Source organism: Nomascus leucogenys, chromosome 7b (assembly GCF_006542625.1).
Source record: "Nomascus leucogenys isolate Asia chromosome 7b, Asia_NLE_v1, whole genome shotgun sequence".
Taxonomy (NCBI): Eukaryota; Metazoa; Chordata; class Mammalia; order Primates; family Hylobatidae; genus Nomascus; species Nomascus leucogenys.
Genome location: NC_044387.1, coordinates 14,440,920 through 14,461,613, shown reverse-complemented (window position 1 = coordinate 14,461,613; position 20,694 = coordinate 14,440,920). Strand labels below are relative to the sequence as shown.

Genomic DNA, 20,694 nt, shown 5'->3' with positions numbered 1-20,694 from the left:
GTTCAAGCTATTCTCCTGCCTCAGTCTCCTGAGTAGCTGTGATTACGGGTGCCTACCACCACGCCCAGCTAATTTTTGTATTTTTAGTAGAGAGGGGGTTTCACCATGTTGGCTAGGCTGGTCTCGAACTCCTGACTTCATGTGATCTGCCCGCCTCGGCCTCCCAAAGCATATATTGCTTTTATTTTATTTTTTAATTTAGCAATAGATTGTGAACAACTATCCAAGTCAATATATATCTGTGTTACCACTTCTATAGGCTACATGCTATTCACCACTTTAATATTTCTACAACAACATCAAGAATATTTTAAATAACACCTCTCTTTGGTAATTCTTTAAACATTTTAACATTCAGAAAAGCAAACAAAAACTAAAGACACAAAACCTAAACTCTATTGTTAGGTAGCTAAATAGCTGACTAGAGGGTTACACAAAACACAATGATTATTTAGGGGGAAAGTATATATAAAAAGAGACAAAACTGTTTTAATCAATGCTTGGATGAAATGAATTGAAGGTATATGCAGAAAATTTCCAGATATCTTTTTGGCTTATATTTCCCTCTGAGTATTGGTGTCATACCTGATTATCTACTTCACTTGGGTTTCAAACCAGACTTTGGGAAATGTGAAAAAAAACTGAAAAATGGAAAGAGCAAAACAGAAATCATGCTGTTCCATTGGACTGAGTCACCTACTATCTTTATCAAAAAACTTGTATTAATAACCCAAGTTTTCTACAGTAAGACATCTTGGTTTGGTTTAATAGAAAAATCATGGAAAAAGGAAAATGTTTTATTTTAGATGGGAGGGCATTTATGCTTATCCTATAAAACTAAGATTTGTATGGTGCTCTGGAGTTTGTTTTGTTTTATATTTTCTAATGCATTCTTATCCTTCTGGAGTAAGGATCACACTCCTTTTATGGTTAAGAAGAATGAGGCTAAAAGAAGCTATTTGTCAAGTTTATGAAGCTAATGAAATGGAGCATGGATGCCTGCTCTTTACCAATGTTACTGTTCTTCTAAGTAATAGAGAGTCACAATGTGGAAGAAAATAGGGCAACTAGGTATCTCTGGTAAGGAAAAAAATTATTTCTTTTGCACTTTATGCCTTATGAGAAGGGCATAATACATTTTAAGAAATCGCTAACTGGCCTAGGCAGATCTGCAATGGACACTATTCTTCTGACTCAAGAGAAAACACACCTCTGGCAGATGCGAATGTACTCCATTCTCATAGACTTCCAGAGACAAAGATTTTATATAAGCTCTGATAATTCAGTAGAGAACCTAATAACTCATGCTCCTGAGAAGTTTCTTCTGCGTAACCCAAGGCCTTTATGCTGCCCTTTATTTTCTGTTGCTCTCTTCTCGGAAGAAATGGAAAATATCTGGTTACCATTTTCTGTGTAAAAGCTCTTCAAATACTTCAAGAACATCATTAAATCTCAACTCTGGCCTGCTCTTTAGTGTGGAAAATACATCCAAGTAGTCAGCTATAAATGACAGAATTTTGCCCCAGTGTCTTGTCACCATGAAGTGGCCACAACCAAGACTTAAAGAGCATCTGCTTTTCTAATGAAGTACCAGGCAGCTATCCTAGTGGAATTTAAAAAAGAAAACAAGCAAACAAACAAAAAACCCAAAAAAACTATTGATTATCTCTGGGTTAAGAGTGTGGTCAAATTCAAAAAGCAATAACACGCAGGCTCAGAAAAAATTAAGATCCTTAGCAGCCATTCACTAACTTCTCAACAACTTAAATCTTTGCAATTAACTTTTTTTCATGATGGTGATTCAGGAGGAAATAAACAGTTGAAAGAATACATCAGAGGTAGCAAACCAATCCTCTACAATGATTTTAGATATTGGTCTTGACACTGTGGAATATGAGCAACGAAGTATTATAAAAACAAAACATTGAGGTACTGTTTTCACAAATATTATTTCATTTAATTTATAACACTCTGAAAGGTAAAGATTACTGTCTCTATGTTTATAAATATGATATTTAAATTCAAAAAGGTTACATGAATTCCAAAGTTCACATGTGAATAGAATTTGAACCCAGGCTCTTTGACTCCAAAATCTATACTCTCTCCACTTCAATGAGCCACCTCTAAACCTGTATTCTCTACATTGTGAATCTTTTTAGACATTACAAAGCTAAGTAGAGAGTGGCAATAACGCATCCCTGAACCTAGTTTCTTTGGTCTTGCAGTTGAGAGAGGTAAGAGGAGAGGAAGGCAGTATTGAGCTGGGCTTATATGGAAGGCAAAGAAAAAACAAAGAAGGCGACAGGATGAATAAGCAATGGTCCCCAAACTTATGTGCACATTAGTATCGGCTGGGGATCTTGTAAACATACCAAAGCCCAAGCCACACTCCAGGCCAATTAAATCACAACCCTAGAATGTGAGACATAGGCATCAATATTTTGTAAGCTTCCCAGGTAATTTCCAGTGTGCAAACAAGTTTAGGAATCATTGCTCTAAAAGAATGTGCATGTTTGTTCTTTCAGATGAAACTAAGCATATTATTGGTATGTTTACTGAGTTTGGTAGGTGAGTAGGGTGACCATCCTGGTTTCAGCACTGAAAGTCTCACATCACAAGAAACCCCTCAGTCACAGCAAGCTGGGTCATATGGCCACCTTATGTGTGCAGCAACCTGCAAGACTATGTCTACAGCAGACTGGATGACAGAAAAAGGTTTCTAAAGACTGATGACAAGACTGATTTACCTCAGGTTCTTTCAATCTATTTGTAGTTTAATCCTAAAGTAATAATGACTAATAACACATCTGGGGGATTAAAATCTACTTTAACTGTAAAATCCATAAAAAGACTTCAGAGACTTACCCCAAACATCTGCCGGAGGTCAGGGTCCCGGAAGCGGAAAGGAATATTAGAGACATGCAGCCGTTTCGGGGTAGATTTACTCTCTGAATTTTCACTACTTTGTGTCTGTGACTGCTGGCCGTCTGTCTGTGCTCCACCTTCTGTCTGCTAAGCAAAGAAATAAATAATAAAGAATGAAAAATACACACAATTACTTTAAAATAATTAAAGTTATCCCCCCACAGCAATCATCCCCAAACAGGGTATGTTTAAGCAAAAATTACAGTAGTCCCTTCAAAGACAAAAACAACAACAACAACAAAACACAAAGATGCTATTAATGTTCTAAATGCTACCGTCTACAAACAAAATGTTGGTGTTTTGAGTATTTATAGTACGCTAACAAAATGGGAGCTAGTGAACGCAGAAGTACTAAGTGACTTGCCCGAGATCACATGGAGATACATCAGGATCTGAAGATACAAAAATAGTTCCTTTATTCTTAGACTCTTAGAACTTTCTATTTTTAAGATATTTCTATTTTGAAAACAGAAAGTCTGTTGTACTCAGTTATAGAGGTCACTTCGTTTTTTGGTCTATGATCTCAGGCTCTCTCAAGGAAATGAAATAAGGAAATATTTTTATATTTCATTCTCTCCATTAGCTCTAGAGTTATTACTACTATGTTGCCAAAGTATTATAATGATATTATTTATGAAGAGGAAAAACCTAGCAACAACTGAAGAAGCTTCTTTTTTTTTGAGACAGAGTCTCGCTCTGGTCGCCCAGGCTGGAGTGCAGTGGCGCCATCTCAGCTCACTGCAAGCTCTGCTTCCCAGGTTCATGCCATTCTCCTGCCTCAGCCTCCCGAGTAGCTGGGACTACAGGCGCCCGCCACCACGCCCGTCTAATTTTTTGTATTTTTGGTAGAGACGGGGTTTCACCCTGTTAGCCAGGATGGTCTTGATCTCCTGACCTCGTGATCCGCCCACCTGGGCCTTCCAAAGGGTTGGGATTACAGGCGTGAGCCACCGCGCCTGGCCAAGAAGCTTCTTACTCTGAAACAAATCTGTACTCTCCTCCCTAACTTATGCAATTCCAGCTAACTTTAGTACAGGGGAACCTAAGCTTCTGCAGCCCAGAGCAAACTGCATTGAGACAATCTAACTGTTGGAAAAGGCTTTGGAGACCCGGACTCGTCTGCTACTTAATATAAAAACGCAAGATTTGTACATATCCACAGTTAAAGAGTACAAATGAGTGTGGGTATGCGTTTATTTATTTTTATTTATTTTTTACTTTTTGGACTCATTTTAATGGGTTGTGCATGGTAACCCAATATGCTCACACATGCACACAAGAATCACATGCAGAAATCAAAGTTTCAAGACAGGATAGCTACTGTTATGTGCCTGCACTCTGGTATTTTCTAGTTTGTTTTCCTTTTTCTTACCTAGCATAACCCAGTAAATTGAATTTACAACCCACTAAGAGGTCACAGCCTGAGGACTGGAAAACAGTGAACTAAACAACCTCTTTGAGCACTCTGGCGCTTCCAGAAAACCATGTTTTGCTGCAGCATCCTCAGCACCATTCCACAACGAGGGAGGCAACTCATCCCATGTTCCCATGTTACACAGGAGGAGACAGAACAGCCCATTAAGCCAGTCGGAGCACTTGGACTCGGATCTCCCAAACTTCCTGTGATTTCCACTCAATCACGCTGCCTTTCCACGTGGCTTTCAAAATCATTGCTAAGCCTTGTTTCCATGATGCCACACTCAAGTGAAAATATATTACGAAATAAAAACTTTCTTTGGAAACTCTACTGCTGCGGAAAAAGAACACTGCCGAGAGTCTGCATTTCGGGTGCAGTGGGTGGCAAGAACCTACATGCGGTCTGTAGGGTAGCTGCTTTCAAAAGCGAGTTTGGGGGGGCACAGCGTGGAGGGGGGGACCACCAGAACGGTCATTGAACAGTCATTTGCTGTTCTCCAATCAGGAAACTCCAGTAGCTGCAGAGAACATCCAGAATCAGAAGTGAACACCTGAGTAACGACCTTCCGGGCCATAAAGATGGTCTTCTGATGAGAAAGCCAGGGCCCCCAGACACCGCGTGTCCTGCATGGAATCGCCGAATGGCCAATAGCAGGGCCCATGAGGAAGACTGGGACTTTCAAGGATGGCCCTGCACTACTCTAAAAATGTTTCCACCACCAATACTCGCTTGAACGGGCCCATGCCTGTAAGGAAGGCACTATCAACTCACACCAATTCCAAAGGAAGAAACCCAGGCTCAGGGGCTTCCCAGTGAAGACAGGCACGCCCCCCTGAAAACCACACCCCAGACTAGAGTGCGTGGTCCTCCACTGGACAGACACTTTGGCCCGTCCTCAGGATCCCAGAACAGGCTGCTCAGTGACATGCGCTGAAGGGGGCAGGGACGGGCACTGGGAGATCCAGCCTGTGCAGAAGAAGTCCTCCCAGGAAGCAAACCACATTTCCAATCTGGTGAATCATGCTCAGTAAAATAAAATCCAGGCTAATCAGCTATGCCTTCAACTCAAAATGAATCTGAAGAGTACATAAGTTAGTTACACATTGTCACCAAAGCAGTTACGGAGAGCTTCTGAGATGCTGAAAACCAAGGGAAAGGGGATGGAGATGAACAAAAATGATCTCATTAAGCCAGAGGCAGGCGAAGCCACACCACTTATGGAAAAGTGTAACAATAAGGCAAGAACTCAGGTTCCCAGGGAGAGGGACATGGGCTGAGGGTGACTTGGTGCCCGCAGGCAAATTCCTGAACTTCCCTGCCCTCCTGGCACCTCATGCCTGACACAGCCTCTGGTATTGGGAGTGGTGCGGTATCAGATGGCTGCTCTCCTTCAGGCCGGCCTCGCTGTCCACGCAGGGAGGCAGGCAGGCAGTCACTCAGGTAGAAGACTTTCTAAGGCTTCCACTGCCCAAGGGCTACATGGGCATCCTTCAATGAAGACAGACGCTTGGTGGCCACTGTCCCCATTCTTCTTCAATCTCATCCTCCTTGTGGTTTCAGATGCCATGGACCAAGTCCTGCAGGTTCTTGTCAAACATACAGTCGATGATGCCCTTCACCATCTTGAGGGCCATGGTGGTGGCCCATGGGCTTTTGCCCGGGAGGCCCGCAGCTGGTTGCCGTGAGAGGGCCCAGGGGCCGCAAACACCGCCGGCGGATCGCTGTGCTGCCGGCCGCTGTGGTGGGGCAGGCTCCTAGGCCAGGGCGGTGACAGGGTTTGAGGACCGAGGCAGAGGTGGTGACCCGCTCCACAGGGGCCGCGATCCCACTCTGGGCCTCTTGCAAAGGGCGGACATGAATTTATTTATTTTTATTTTATTATTGTTTTTTTTCAATTGAGACAGTGTCTCACTCTGTCACCCAGGCCGGAGTATAATAGCAAGATCAAAACTCACTGCAGCCTCAACCTCCTGGGTTCAAGTGATCCTCCCACCTCAGCCTCCCGAATGGCTGGCACTACAGGTACGCACCATCACGCCTGGCTGAATATGCATTTTTAATCATGACTCTCTTTTGCAACATCCCAGGCATGCATTTATCTAATTATTTTTTCACTAAATCCTCAAAAAAGTTACGTTGACAAAATTTTTGATAAGTATCTAACAGGTGTGACACATTCTAGGCATGCAATTTTGAAGTATTCATCTGGCAATTGAAGAGCCTTGTGTTTTTACTATTCCCTATGAAGTGCATGCCAAACCGGATGGCTTGCTGAGCTGATTAAACCAACATACTTTTAAAACAGGAGTGGAACTTGCTGTTCTTATTCTCTCAAACGAGACAGAAGTGAGTCCCCAACAGATTCTTCTAGGTGACAGGATGAATCCCCTCCCTTTGACTTTCAGGCTGAAAGAAGCTGTGAATCAGAGATACTTCTGGCTCAGAGATGTTGGCAACCATCTTGAAATGAAGTTTGAAACTTTAAAATATAAAGGATAATCAGGAATAAACTCCAAATGAATACCAGCTTTTCAAGTGTCAATTTAAGTGATGGCAGCTTTTTATCTCATTCCATTCAGGCCTTGCAGATGGCTTAAATGTGCAATGATTCATGTGATATAAAAATAGCAGAAAAGGGAAGAGCTACCAAGCAACGTTCTGTGAAAGTGTACGGTTTTCAATCATCAGTCTTGGCACAATGCAGACTAAATAACACAAATCCCATTTAAAGATGAAACTCACTAAGTTACTAAAACAGCATCAAGCAAACCAACATGCAGTCAAAGCAACAAGCATCAATTACAACTAATGCTCATTCAAGCACCTTCAAACTTGCCTCTTAACATCTCACAGTTGGATCACATAAAACTTTATCTTCAATCAAACTTTTAAACCACCAGATCTGGTCTGCAAGATGAGAATGTATCACTCTGAGGAAAGTTAAAAAGACTGATTCCACAAACTCCAAATTACACTTTTATATATAACTTTATATGTAGCCCATGTAATCTGTCACAGTGTATGTGAAGTGGCAGGATAAATGAAAACTAATGATTACTTCAAAGTATGCTGCCCAAGGTGCTTATCTGTAGCTCTTGATAGTTCTTTGCTTCTCTGAAGATGCAATTTAAGATGAGAAGCACGACTGGTTAATTTTGCAGCTTATAGTGAACACCCGTCCCCCTAGTTTTTAAGTATGAAATCTTTAATTCTAAGTCAATCTGGCATGTAGAAAAAGTGACCTATCATTTCCCAAATTCTCAAGACTTTTGATCTAATGCAATTTTTAAACTGAAGTTTAACATACATAGATAAAAATGCATAAATTATAAGCATAGAGCTGAATATTCACAATGAAAGTACACCCATGTAACCACCAAATTAGATCAAGAAACAAGATACCAGGAGCACCCTGGGGGGCCCACACCAGTCATGGTTCCCCTGGCAAAGGGTCATGACGATCCTGACTTCTAACTCTAGGCCTCCCAAAGTGCTGGGATTACAGGCGTGAGCTACCGCGCCTGGCCTGCAGTGCATGTTCTTAGCCATTATATTGTACTTTACATGTATTATTTTCTTTAACCCTCACAATAACTCTGTGAAACAGGTACTACCATTATCTCCAACTGACAGAGGAAGACGCTAAGTGCAGAGATGTTCAGTTAGTTCCCCAAAGTCACACAGTAAGCAGCAGACTAGGAATTCAAAACTAGGCAGCCCAATTTCATATGTGAAATCACTTCTTTTCTAGCACTGTACCCATCATCTCTTCTTCTCATTAGAAGCAAGAACCCATACGAACCCCACCCCTCTCTTACCTTCTTAGGACTCTCATCTCATGCAGCAAGAGTCTCCGAGAGTGGAGACAGGCATGGGTAAGAGACACGGAAGGCTACCCTAGAGGTGACATGGGTTCTATACCTTTTTTTATTTTTTTGAGTAAGAGTCTCCCTCTGTCGCCCAGGCTGGAGTGCAGTGTGGCAATCTCAGCTTGCTGCAACCTCCACCTTCTGGGTTCAACTGATCCTCCTGCCTTAGCCTCCCAAATAGCTGGGACTACAGGTGCCAGCCACCACACATGACTAATTTTTATATTTTTTGTAGAAATGGGGTTTTGCCATGTTGCCAGGCTGGTCTCAAACTCCTCAGCTCAAGTGATCTGCCTGCCTCAGTCTCCCAAAGTGCTGGAATTACAGGCATGAGCCACTGTGCCTGGCTAGGTTCTATACCTTAAGGAAGGAGAAATAGGTCAGGCTATGCAGAGAAAGGGAAAGGAAGGGGAGAGAAAGAAAAGCAGCAAAGGGATGCTGACATTTAATTAGGAAAAAAGCCAAAGAACTACTAAACTGATACAGGGACTTAAAAGTGGTTTTCTGTACAGAGTAGAAATAGGAATAGAAAATATTGGTCATGCTACATTAATGTACTTAAATGAGATCATATATCACACCTGGGACATTCTCACTTTAAATTTATCCCAATATAGACTACTAACTGCTGAAATATATAAATCAGAGAGAAAAAAGGAAACAAAAGTTTTTAAGTCTTATCTTTGTGAAAAGTGGACAGTTAAAACTGATCTAAGAAAAATCTCTGTCTACAACAGCACTGGTCTGCATTATTTTCTCCTGTTAGCTACTGAGCACCTTTACTGACCATATAAACAACTTCCCAAGGTTGTGGTTTTCCCTTTTGTGGTCATTATCCAATCTAACGTATCCACTGGGCAAGGCATAAAACAGAAGAGGCTGGATGGAGTCCATTCACCGACAGTTTAGAGCGAGGACTGGCAGCAGTGCTGGCCTGATGCAATCATATGGCTAAAACCTATACATCTACCCTTCAAACAGCTCATCTTCCCTGGTGCAGCTGAGCTAGCCATCAACACTGCAAGGGGATGGTCGGCGCCAATTACACTTAATAGCAAACTAGAATTTTAAGTCTCAGAATCTCATCCTAGAAATGAGGACTATAAATGTTTTCTTTTTTTGATAACTTCAAATTTTTAAAATACTTCTAACTAGGAAATTGATTCATTTTTCTGACTCCTCTATGATACAATGGAAATATTTACATTGTGAACAAATGTTCTGTCATAATCTAAAGGGAATTCTGAGTGATACAAGATAAAGTATAACTTTCCAAGTCTATCAGATTAAGATTAAACACATACTACTCTGAGATAGATACTAAGGAATTTCTTAATGAATTCAGAAATATTTCGATTTATGGATTATCCACTTTCTTCAATATTTATTTTTCCTCTTCACCCCCCGTCCCCCGATAGAAGTCTTCATTTCTTATTTTCATCTCTTTGAGGCTAACAGAGAAAAAAAGCAAAATAGGAAATTCAGTTTAGCACAGTAAATTTTTTGAGAATCTGATTCATGGCTGAAAATATCTATTTAACCATCCCAGTTTAATGACAGTTTGGCTGGTCACAGAATTCTAGGTTGGAAAAAAAAATCCCTTCCGAATTTTGAAGATAACTCTCGATTGTCTTCTAGCTTTTAGCCTTGCTGCTGAGATATCTGAAGGCATGATTCCCATCTCCTTGTATGTGACTTTTTTCTTCTCTCTTGCAGCTTGTAGGACTATCCAAATACACCTGATGTTCTAAAACAGCGTCCATAGTGATATGCCTCAGTGTGGACTTGTTTCATTTTCATCTATTTTGTGGAGAATTCTGTGGTCTCTTTCAAGTTGGAAATTAATGTCCTCAGTCCTGGAAGTTTTCTTGTGTCACTGGGTGATGATTCCCACTCTACACATTTTCTTTCTGGAAGCTGTATTATTGGATCTTCTGGACCGGTCCTCTAATTTTCACATCTCTTCTCTTGTATTTCACATCTCTGCCTTTTTGCTCCATTTTTCTGGGATATAGGTCCTTAACCTCTTATCTGAAACCTTTGGGGCCAAATGTGTATCAGAATTTTTAGAATTTTAGAAAGTTAATATAGAATATAACCCATAATGTAATACCCACCCCTCATCCCACCCACATACAATGAGATCTGAGGCAGTGATATTTCTTTAGCAAAATCTATAAAGGATAGAAATAGGTTGTGTGGTAAACTTGTGAAAAATATAATTTTCAGAACTTTTGGGATATTGGAATTGTGGATAAGAGACTGTAGGCCAGGTAGAGTGGCTCACGCCTGTAATCCCAGCACTTTGGGAGGCTGAGGTGGGTGGATCACCTGAGGTCACGAGTTCAAGACCAGACTGGCCAACACGGTGAAACCCTGTTTCTACTAAAAATAGAAAAATTAGCTGGGCGTGGTGGTGCACACCTGTAATCCCAGTTACTTGGGAAGCTGAAGCAGGAGAATTGCTTGAACCCAGGAGGCAGAGGTTGCAATGAGCTGAGATCGCACCATTGCACCCTAGCCTATGCCACAGAGCAAGACTCCATCTCAAAAAAAAAGAAAAAGATGTAAACCTTTATTTTTTCAGTTTCATCTTCAAGTCAGCCAAATAAAAAAGTTTTTCATTTTGTTGCCATGTTTTTAATTTCAAGGACTCATTTTCCTTTTCTGAAACTCAACCCCCATCCCCCAAACTAGCATTTCATTCCGGTTAATACAATTTCTTCTCTCTCTGAGGATATAAATGTAATTGTGGGGGAAGGGTCCTACTCCCTGTAACGTGGTGGTGTTTGTTGTTGTTTTGGTTTGTTTTTGTTATCTATCTTCCATGTTGTGGGCTTTCCTGGTACCTAGTAATCACTGGTTGTCTATTCGGGACTTAAGAGTTGAGGGGGTAGGTGGCAGGTAGCTAAAAAATTGGGAAGTCTGAGTGCGTGGAGTGGAGGCTTGGATGACTTTATGATTCCTTCATTCTAAGTTGTTAGGTAAGCAATTTGTTCTTTAAGTCTTCTTGAACAAGTCAGGTTCTTCAAAAAAGTCTTCCAATCTTCTAAATGATGTCACCAGTTTCTGAACTTTTGAAATTTTTGTGGTGTAAGTAAAATTAACTTCATGTATTCAAAACTGGATCTAATAGTAACTATTTAATAAAATCTTATAGTACTGTGTGTACATGTTTTAATCAAGGCAACAAAATAGGGCAACAGAGCCTATGCTTGTTTTGAGCTGACATGTATATTCTGGGAAACATTGCTTGCTTTCAAAATAACTTTTGTATTTCAAGTGAAGAAGGGCCTATGTTATAGTCATTCTCCAATGCAAACACAAAAGGTTAAGGCAGAATAAGCAGATGAAGTAGGAAATGAGATGTGGTTATCATCTAATGGCAAGTCCATAAATACAAAATTTTTTCCTTTTTCTGTTCTTTAGAGCCTAGAAGTACCTCAGATATAAGGTGAAGATTATTGAAATATTTGTGATAAGCAGACATGGCAACTAACTACAGTATGGGATTCAGAATAGAGAAAAAGACATTACCGGAAAAAATGAAATTTAAAATAAGGCCTCTACTTTACCTAATAACACTGTATCAGTATTTCTTATTGCCTAGTTTCGAACATTCTACTATAGCTATGTAAGATGCTAACATTAGGGGAACTGGGTGAAGGGTATGCAGAAAACTTTTGCATATTTTTGCAAATTTACTGTAAATCTAAAATAATTTCATAATTAAAAGTTCTGGCTGGGTGCAATGGCTCACACCCAGGCTGGCTTTAATCCCAGCACTCTAGGAGGCCCAGGAGTTTGAGACCAGCCTGAACAACATGGTGAAACCCTGTCTCTACAAAAAATACAAAAATTAGCCAGGAATGATGGCGTAAGCCTGTACTCCCAGCTACTTGGGAGGCTGAGGTGGGAGGATCAATTGAGCATAAGAGGTCAAGGCTGCAGTGAGCTATGATCATACCACTGCACTCCTGCCCAGGCGACAGGGCAAGAACCTGTCTCAAAAAAAAAAAAACAACAAAAAACAAGAAAGCAAGCAAGCAAGCAAAAAAATTACAAGTTTTAAAAAAGAAAAAAGTAGGCCTGGCGCAGTGGCTCATGCCTGTAATCCTAGCACTTTGGGAGGCCGAGGTGGGTGGATTACCTGAGGTCAAGAGTTCGAGACCAGCCTGGCCAACATGGTGAAACCTTGTCTCCATTAAAAATACAAAAATTAGCCAGGCATGGTGGCGGGTGCTTGTAATCCCAGCTACTTGGGAGACTGAGGCAGAAGAATCGCTTGAACCCAGGAGATGGAGGTTGCAGTGAGCCGAGATCGCGCCATTGCACTCCAGCCTGGGCAACAGAGCAAAAACTCTGTCTCAAAAAAAAAAAGAAGAAAACATTTTAGGATGTCAGATTCTAAACCCTTAAATATTAAAACACTAAAAATGTTTAACTGGTTTAATGATTATATACAGGCACAAGTGTAAACAAATATTTATGTTTGTATTCAAAATGTGATTGGAACTCTTATGAAACTTAGAAAGAGACTGAAAGTACATTCATTTCAAATTATTGGTTTGATGAAAAAAAAAAACCCCACATTTAAATCTAACATTACCATTAATCCATTTCACAATTAGAAACAGTTTAACTTGTAACTGTCATGATTTTAAGTACAAAAAACCAATCATATAAAGCTTCATCTCCTACTGCACTCTCTCTGAAGACCTTACGGTTTTAAGAACAAAAATATCAATCACTCCTGGTTGGGCTCCATTTATTTCGAATGGGGGGAGGGGGGCGGGTGGTGATCTTCAGATAAGGTATGTAAATGAATACTTTCCATAGACTCAAATAGGTAATTTTCACAGTATTATGAAGTCAATATTTAGTGTAAGGGACATAGTTCTGAAAAATGTGTCATTCAAGAATAAGCCTATCAAAGGTCAGTAGATCTTTCTATTAACTGCTCAAAGTACATCTGCCATGAGAATTACCATGCAATTCAAATAGCTTTCAAATTAGGCAACTGTTGCTGGGTGTGGTGGCTCACACCTGTAATCCCGGCACTTTAGGAGGCTGAGGCAGGTGGATCACTTGAGGTCAGGAGTTTGAGACCAGCCTGGCCAACATGGTGAAACCCCATCTCTACTAAAAATACAAAAACTAGCTAAGTGTGGTGGTGGGCACCTGCAATCCCAGCTACTCGGGAAGCTTTGGCAGGAGAATTGCTTGAACCGGGAGGTGGAGGTTGCAGTGAGCCGAAATTATGCCACTGCAGTCCAGCCTGGGTGACAGAATGAAACGCCGTCTCAAAAAAAAAAAAAAAAAGAAAAGAAAAAGAAAAAGAACTTAGGCAGCTATTAACAAAGTTTTCATTTGGAGAGATTCACACTGAATCAAAATTTGCACACAAGTGAAACTTTATTAACTTTTTATATCAGATTTCAAATCTAAATGATTTAAATTAGAATAAAATAAGATTATGACATATTTAATATTCAAGGAAATGAAATGGAAACATCATAGCCTACTAAGTATTTGACATTCATTTTCTCATCTAATCTTGCAAACAACCCTAGGCGGAAGGAACTATAATCATCATTTTTACAGATAAGGAAAATGAGCATTGGAGTTCTAATTCTCTCATGGTTACACATTCAGCAAACAGAAGGAGCTGACAGCTGAACCAGCTCAACCTGATTTACAGGCTCACATTCCCTAAACACAATATAGCCTTTTTAAAAAAATAAAAACACTTTAAAAATTTGTTTTTCCTTACAATATTTTACAAAGTCGGCCGGGATACTTTTCATTATGCCATTGCATAGTACCTTAAAAAAACAAGAACTACAATCCATGTTAGAACATCGACTAGATTTGTTAGCACTTAAAATACTTTTGTTTTAATTTTGTTGGAGACAGGGTCTCCCAATGTTGCCCAGGCTGGTCTCAAACTCCTAGGCTCAAGAGATTTACAGGCCTAAGCTTTCCAGGTTGCTGGGATTACAGGTGCATGCCACCATGCCTAGCTAAGCATTTTTAAAATGTTTCTAATGGGGCCGGGTGCAATGGCTCACGCCTGTAATCCCAGCACTTTGGGAGGCCAAGGTGGGCGGATCACCTGAGGTCAGGAGTTCGAGACCAGCCTGGCCAACATGGTGAAACCCCACCTCTACTAAAAATAGAAATTAGCTGGGTGTGGCGGCAGGCGCCTGTAATTCCGGCTACTCGGAGGCTGAGGCAGGAGAATTGCTTGAACTCAGGAGGCAGAGGTTGCAGTGAGCTGAAACCATGCCATTGCACTCTAGCATGGGCAACAAGAACGAAACTCGGTCTCAAAAATCAATGAATAAAAATGTTTATGATGGAGTTCCTGATGGGTTAAAACTTGGTGGAATTAGATCATATGCATTCCTTCTCGGAGTACAAATGTGATAACATGATAAAATATTTTTCAAAAAAGTAAAATCTTAGCCCACATGCTTATCTACTGAAAAATCAGTGTACTTCATGGTGCTAAAATAATATATAAGACAATTATAATAAATTGAATATAAAATTATTTTATCGAATATCACCACCAAAACAATTTTTTAGACATAGAAAAGTGAATTTACATTTACTTAGAGCAATTCCCTATTTAAGAATAATTTAAGATTTATTTTAAAGAGAAATGCTTAAGCATTTCTTCTGCACATTTGAACACTGTTATGACAAGCTGAATTCTGAGAGTCTAATCCTGTTTGGGCATTCAAATGTAAGCTAACTTTTTTTAATAAATGAGCAATTCAATTTCTTCTGAAAATATGATTCCATTTTCTCAGAGTGTCAAAGTGCCACAAAAAGGAATTATGAAAGGCATCATTTATATATGTAACATGATCATGTATTGATTATCAGTGTCACACTGTGAAACAAAAACCACAGCAAGTCATTTTTTTAAACAGGAGTAAGAATTGTATAAAATTATATGTAATATATAAATAGTGACATGCACACAGAATATCACCTCAATTTTTTAAAACTTTATACCCGAGTGATTATTTTAATATTCATTTAGAATGAGAGAAATTTGTTAGTATGCTCAAGCTAGAGTTCCTAGGTTAAAAGTTGAAGAGTAAGTAGAAGCTAAGATGGTTAAGACTCTCTATGGATGTCTTTTTTTTTTTTTTAATCACCATTTGCATGGAGAAGCAGGAAAAAAGCACTTGACTGACAGCAGACTTCCTGAGGCCCAGCTCTGTAACCAGCTAGCTGTAACTTGCTCAAATCACTTAACACTACTGACCTCAGCTGTAAAAGGGAGGTAGAAGATGCTTTTAAAAATGCTTTTTAGGCCGTGCGCGGTGGCTCACGCCTGTAATCCCAGCACTTTGGGAGGCTGAGGCAGGTGGATCACGAGGTCCGGAGATCAAGACCATCGTGGCTAACATGGTGAAACCCAGTCTCTACTAAAAATACAAAAAATTACCCGGGTGTGGTGGTGGGCAACTGTGGTCCCAGCTACTCACGAGGCTGAGGCAGGAGAATGGCGTGAATCCGGGAGGCGGAGCTTGCAGTGAGCCGAGATCACGCCACTGCACTCCAACCTGGGTAACAGAGCAAGACTCCGTCTCAAAAAAAAAAAAAGCTTTTTAGCTTTAAACTTCGTCAATTCTGATCAGAGTTTACTCATTTTCAAGAGGTAGTATAAGACACTTACGAAAAATGTAAACAGGTTAAAAAAATTGCCCCTAAATAATCCTTACTACTTCATCATCCTTGCCCTAAGCTGTGAGAGCAGTAAGGGGCAGCTGAGCACAGCACTAACGCGCCTAGCAATTTTTTAGTTTACTTTCCCTTGGGCATTAGGAGTAAGTAGGTAAGTAAATAAACCAAGGCATGCAAAGAGAAGAAGCAACAGTCATGGAGTTAGCAATATTAAAAATGTGCTGAAAGGATGTCCTGAGTCTTATATGATCCAAAGGGCAATTTTCTCTATTCAAAAATACTCATGCATAATTCTAAATTTAAAAAAAAATTTTTTTTTTAATTTTTTCTAAATTTCTGTGGCAACTCTCACATTCTCAAACCAGGTGATAGCTTCCTTATGGATCCAGCTTGGAAACTGCCAAACTACTCATAGACGTCAAAATTTTGGAGCTAAAGGACAGATGTAATTATTTTTAAGGGTAAATGGATACAGGATATATATATTTTATGTAGGCTCAATGTACCCTGCCTTTTATTACTTTGAGGGAAAAATAAGAGCCACTCTTGGAAAAGTGGATGGCTGAATGAATAAATTCCTCTGTAGTCCAAGACCCCTACATCTAGCCTGGAAACAGAACATGTTAATGATACCTACACTGTGGGCTGAAGGTAATATGGCCCAACAATACACAGCATGATAGACTGTGGCCCCCTTTTTTCCCATTATGTTCTAGAAATACTCATTTGGGCAAATGATCCCACTGTTGAGGGCTATACATACCTTCTTGGCTACGTTTTAGTGCATTACTAATCTGCAACGCACCTTCAAGTGTTATCAAATAAAGGAGTCAATGGGCAATTCCAATTGATAATAGAGAAGTGAAAGAAAAATTGGCTTAAACTCCAGAGAAGGGGTTTGTAGAAAAGCAAAAAAAAAAAAATCCTCTGAGCATAATGGTCAACAGGGGCTTTCCAATGAGGAGGGTTATAAAATCTACAGCTGACTAATGTAGTAAGGTGGGCCGCTCAGCTATTTGCTCAAATCTCTACTTTCAACTCACCAACAAATATTTCAAAGGATCCTTAGCTCTTTAGAGTATAAAATTCCAAATTCTTTGGCCTTGAATTCAAAGTACTCTATAATTTAGCTTTATCAGCCTCTCTTATTGAGCATTATTGCTTCAGAAGAGAGCTTTCTGTTCCAACTAAAGATACTATAAGCAAAACATCATGCTGTACAACAGTATAAATACATACAATCTTGTCAACTTAAAAAAACTTCTTAATTTTTAGCAATGGGGTCTTGCCATGTTACCCAGGCTGGTCTCTAACTCCTGGACTCAAGTGATCCTCCGACCTCAGCCTCCCTAAGTGCTGAGATTACAGGTATGATCCACTGTGCCTGGCCTACAAAGAAAAGAATCTTCTATTTACATCCCCACCTCCGTGTGGGAAACCCTTTTAACTCTTAAACATGACTGAGGATTCAGAGAGCTTTTTGTTTCTTTAGGTAATATCCATTGTTATTTATGGCATTAGAAATTAAAGCTGATAAATTTTTAAAGTATTTAAAAATTAATTTTAAATAATAAGCCAATTACGTGTTAATGTAAATAACATATTTTAAAGAAAATTAACAACATTTTCCAAAATGTAATAAATTTACTTAGAAGACTGGCACTCCCTTTAACGTATGGATTTACTCTGTTACAATATGTTATTTTAACTTAAGTATACAAAGAAAAATCTGGCCTCACAGACAGCTAGAAAAGGGAAAAGTATTTCAATAGCCTTCTCAGAAAACTGTGGAGTCTTCTTTGATAATACATCAAAACTTGACAAGTGGTACTTTCTTAAAAGTTAACTGCAATGTCAAATCTGAAACCTTATCAGTGAACTTTTCATATGTTATTACACTAAAATCCACTGGACAATCATGCACTTTGCATGAATCTTTTACTCATGATTTTGTAACATTAAACATCAGTCATTATTTGTAAAATATCGGCTTACTGAGTTATGGAGCTCTTTCAAATGTGAGGACATTCCATTGTACAAGACCACATTTGTTACTATCATCACGGATCTCATCAGAAAAAATCTTTAAGTACTGAGAAACTGTCAAGCCCATAGTGGAGGATACAAATTTTTCAAAATTCTAATTTCTACCAGGAGAGCTTACATTTTACCAACGGAAAAAAATAGTGTCAGTTTTTTCCCTTGAAGTGACAGGCCCACTTCATTTTCAAGAAAATGGTGTATAATGTAAATACTTTCTTTTTCTTAGTTTGATGTAATCAGAATCACTTACTCAGGAGACATAGCATGTTGTGAGTCTTTCACTTAAATACAAGGTTTTCCTAACTGGATAATTAGGAAAATAAAATACACTTATTTCCCCTTATACACTCTTCAAACATAATTCAGAGCTACCTTCTTTTAAATCAAAATATCAGTCCTTAAATAATTTAGAACAACTATAAGCCTTCCCCACCACTAGAAAGCACTTGCTAGTAAGTGTTTGTATCCATAATATACCAGTAGAGGTGACAGAAACAGAGAAAGATTTCCTACCCTCAAGAATAATATATTCAAATAATATATTTTAATTATTGAATAATATTATATTCAAATAATATTCTATTCTATTGAATAATATTATATTCAAATAATAATAAATTCAACAGGTAGTTAGAATATGTACACAAATATAAACCTCGTATCTGAAGAGTATTCACTAAAGCTTGTCTACTTCAAATTCTTTGGTTATTTATACCCATTGCCATTTAGAAAAGTATCTAAAGATACAGGAACTGAGGTCCTTTTTTCTCTGCAGGCAGGCCCAGAGATGATCAAGTGTCTGCAGGCCCAGGTGGTAGACCCCTAACTGCTACCTCTTTTGCTAATGCACAGTATGGGACCAACTGACTATCAAAATAAGCTCTCATCTTAAGAGCAGAAGCTTCTAGCCCAAGGTTAAAATCGATTTCTAAAACACATTTTAAAAATAAACATTTCAGATTTTAATGCTCAGGTCTCATTTTTGTACAAGTTCTTTTCTTTTTGTTCTCTCCATCAAGCTAAGACTATCCAACATAAACGAAATATACCTAAATGGAGCTGTAGCTCACAGCAACAAACAGTACAAATAGGGACAACTGATCTTAAAAGACTTATGATGGTTAAAAATAATTACTTTGGCTGGATGTGGTGGCTCACGTCTGCAATCCCAGCACTCTGGGATGCTGAGGTGGGAGGACTGCTTGAGCCCAGTAGTTCCAGACCAGCCTGAGCAACATAGGGAGACCCTGTCTCTACAAATAATAAAAAAAAAATTAGCTGGTGTGGGGGTGCACACCTGTGGTCCCAGCTACTCAAGGCAGCTCAGGCAGGAGGACTGCCTGAGCCTGGGAGGCAGAGGCTGCAGTGAGCTGAGACCATGCCACTGCACTCCAGCCTGGGTGACAGAGTGAGACCCTACCTCAAAGACCCCCTTCCCCCACCCCCCAAAAAAGGTAATTAAGGAACTACTTAAACAAGTAATTTCCAAAGCATTTCTTAATTTATTCTCACTACAACCCTGTACAGTCAGGTCAATTATAAGCCTCATTTGATAGATGAGGAAGCTGAAATCGGAGGTAAAATGATTTATTCAAGACAATTATTACAATAAGGATGGCACAATCTTTGTGCTACCTCTTATCTTACTCATCCAACCAGCTGTCAAATCCTCTATATTCTACCTTCATAATGTCTCCTGAATTCATTCCCCCCTCTACATAACCACTTAAGACTGTTTCCTAATCTTCTGCCTGCTTCTCTATTCATCCTGCATACTCTGTGACAGATCAATCTTCTCCGAGCACAATTCTGCTCACTTCATTTACTTGCTCAAAATCTTTAATAAAGTCCATATTTCTCAGCCTGGCATTCAAATACTCTTCCCAATTTATGCTCAACTGACCCTTATTCCACCTTATTTCCCACTAGTCTCTGCCAAACACCTAAAGCTTCAGTCAAGTAGAAACCTATGCTTTTATCCTGAGGCATTTTGATCCTTCTCATCACTTCAACTTTGTACTGAGAACTGACGTTCTTAACTCTTCCCACTACCATCTATGCTTACTCGAATTCTAATTACCATTAATACAAGGCCCAGATCAATGCTGTATTCACCAAGAAGCCTCAGCTTCTCTCTCCTCAGAACTGCCATAATACAATTGTACCTAGTTTTATTTTTTTTTCCCCAAGAAGCATTTACTGAGTATCTATTAAGTGTCAGGCACTGTGACAAGTCAGGGAATGCAAAGATGAAAAATGACTTCTTCTTTTAAAGTTTAAAACTTAGGAAGACAAAAGTCAATTTAAAAATCACAATTTATATGTTACATAAACAGCAGTCAGCTTAGGGTTATACTTGAGCCTAAATGAAGGACACACAAATTTGGCTTTGCCTAGAAAAGTCCAGGAAGGCTTTTTGGCAGAGATAAGACTTAGATTGAGTGGGAAAAGATGCTAAGTGCTTGCTAAGAGGACCAGTGAATATACACAGTACACCATCTTCTTTCACTATGTTGAATATGGGAAGTCGGAGTGGTAGAACAAAGATCACGGACTTAGAATTCCCCATCTGTAAAAACTCTAATATACCCCAAAGGGATATTTTATAAACCACAATAAAATATTGTTTGTGAAAGCAATTTTTAAACTGAAAAGTGAGATACAAATTTGAGGTATCATTAATAAATCTGTAAATAACAACGCTTCCTATCTAACTTTTAGATTTAATTGGCCACA

At 39.3% G+C, this 20,694-nt stretch overlaps 1 protein-coding gene across 31 annotated transcripts in view; it reads right to left on the bottom strand.

The window, feature by feature from the left end:
• The window catches only part of RBFOX2 (RNA binding fox-1 homolog 2), a 290,938-nt gene that overhangs the window by 40,326 nt on the left and 229,918 nt on the right, over positions 1–20,694 (bottom strand). For 17 of the 31 annotated variants that reach the window (XR_004030927.1, XM_030815643.1, XM_030815639.1 and 14 more), the window contains one exon: positions 2,866–3,012. Coding sequence is in view for 30 of the 31 variants with exons in the window: in XM_030815643.1 (XP_030671503.1) it covers positions 2,866–3,012 (147 nt within the window). In the remaining variant the exon portion in view is untranslated. The remainder of the gene's footprint in view (positions 1–2,865; positions 3,013–20,694) is intronic. The other 14 variants (XM_030815640.1, XM_030815644.1, XM_030815642.1 and 11 more) reach the window with 1 other exon arrangement.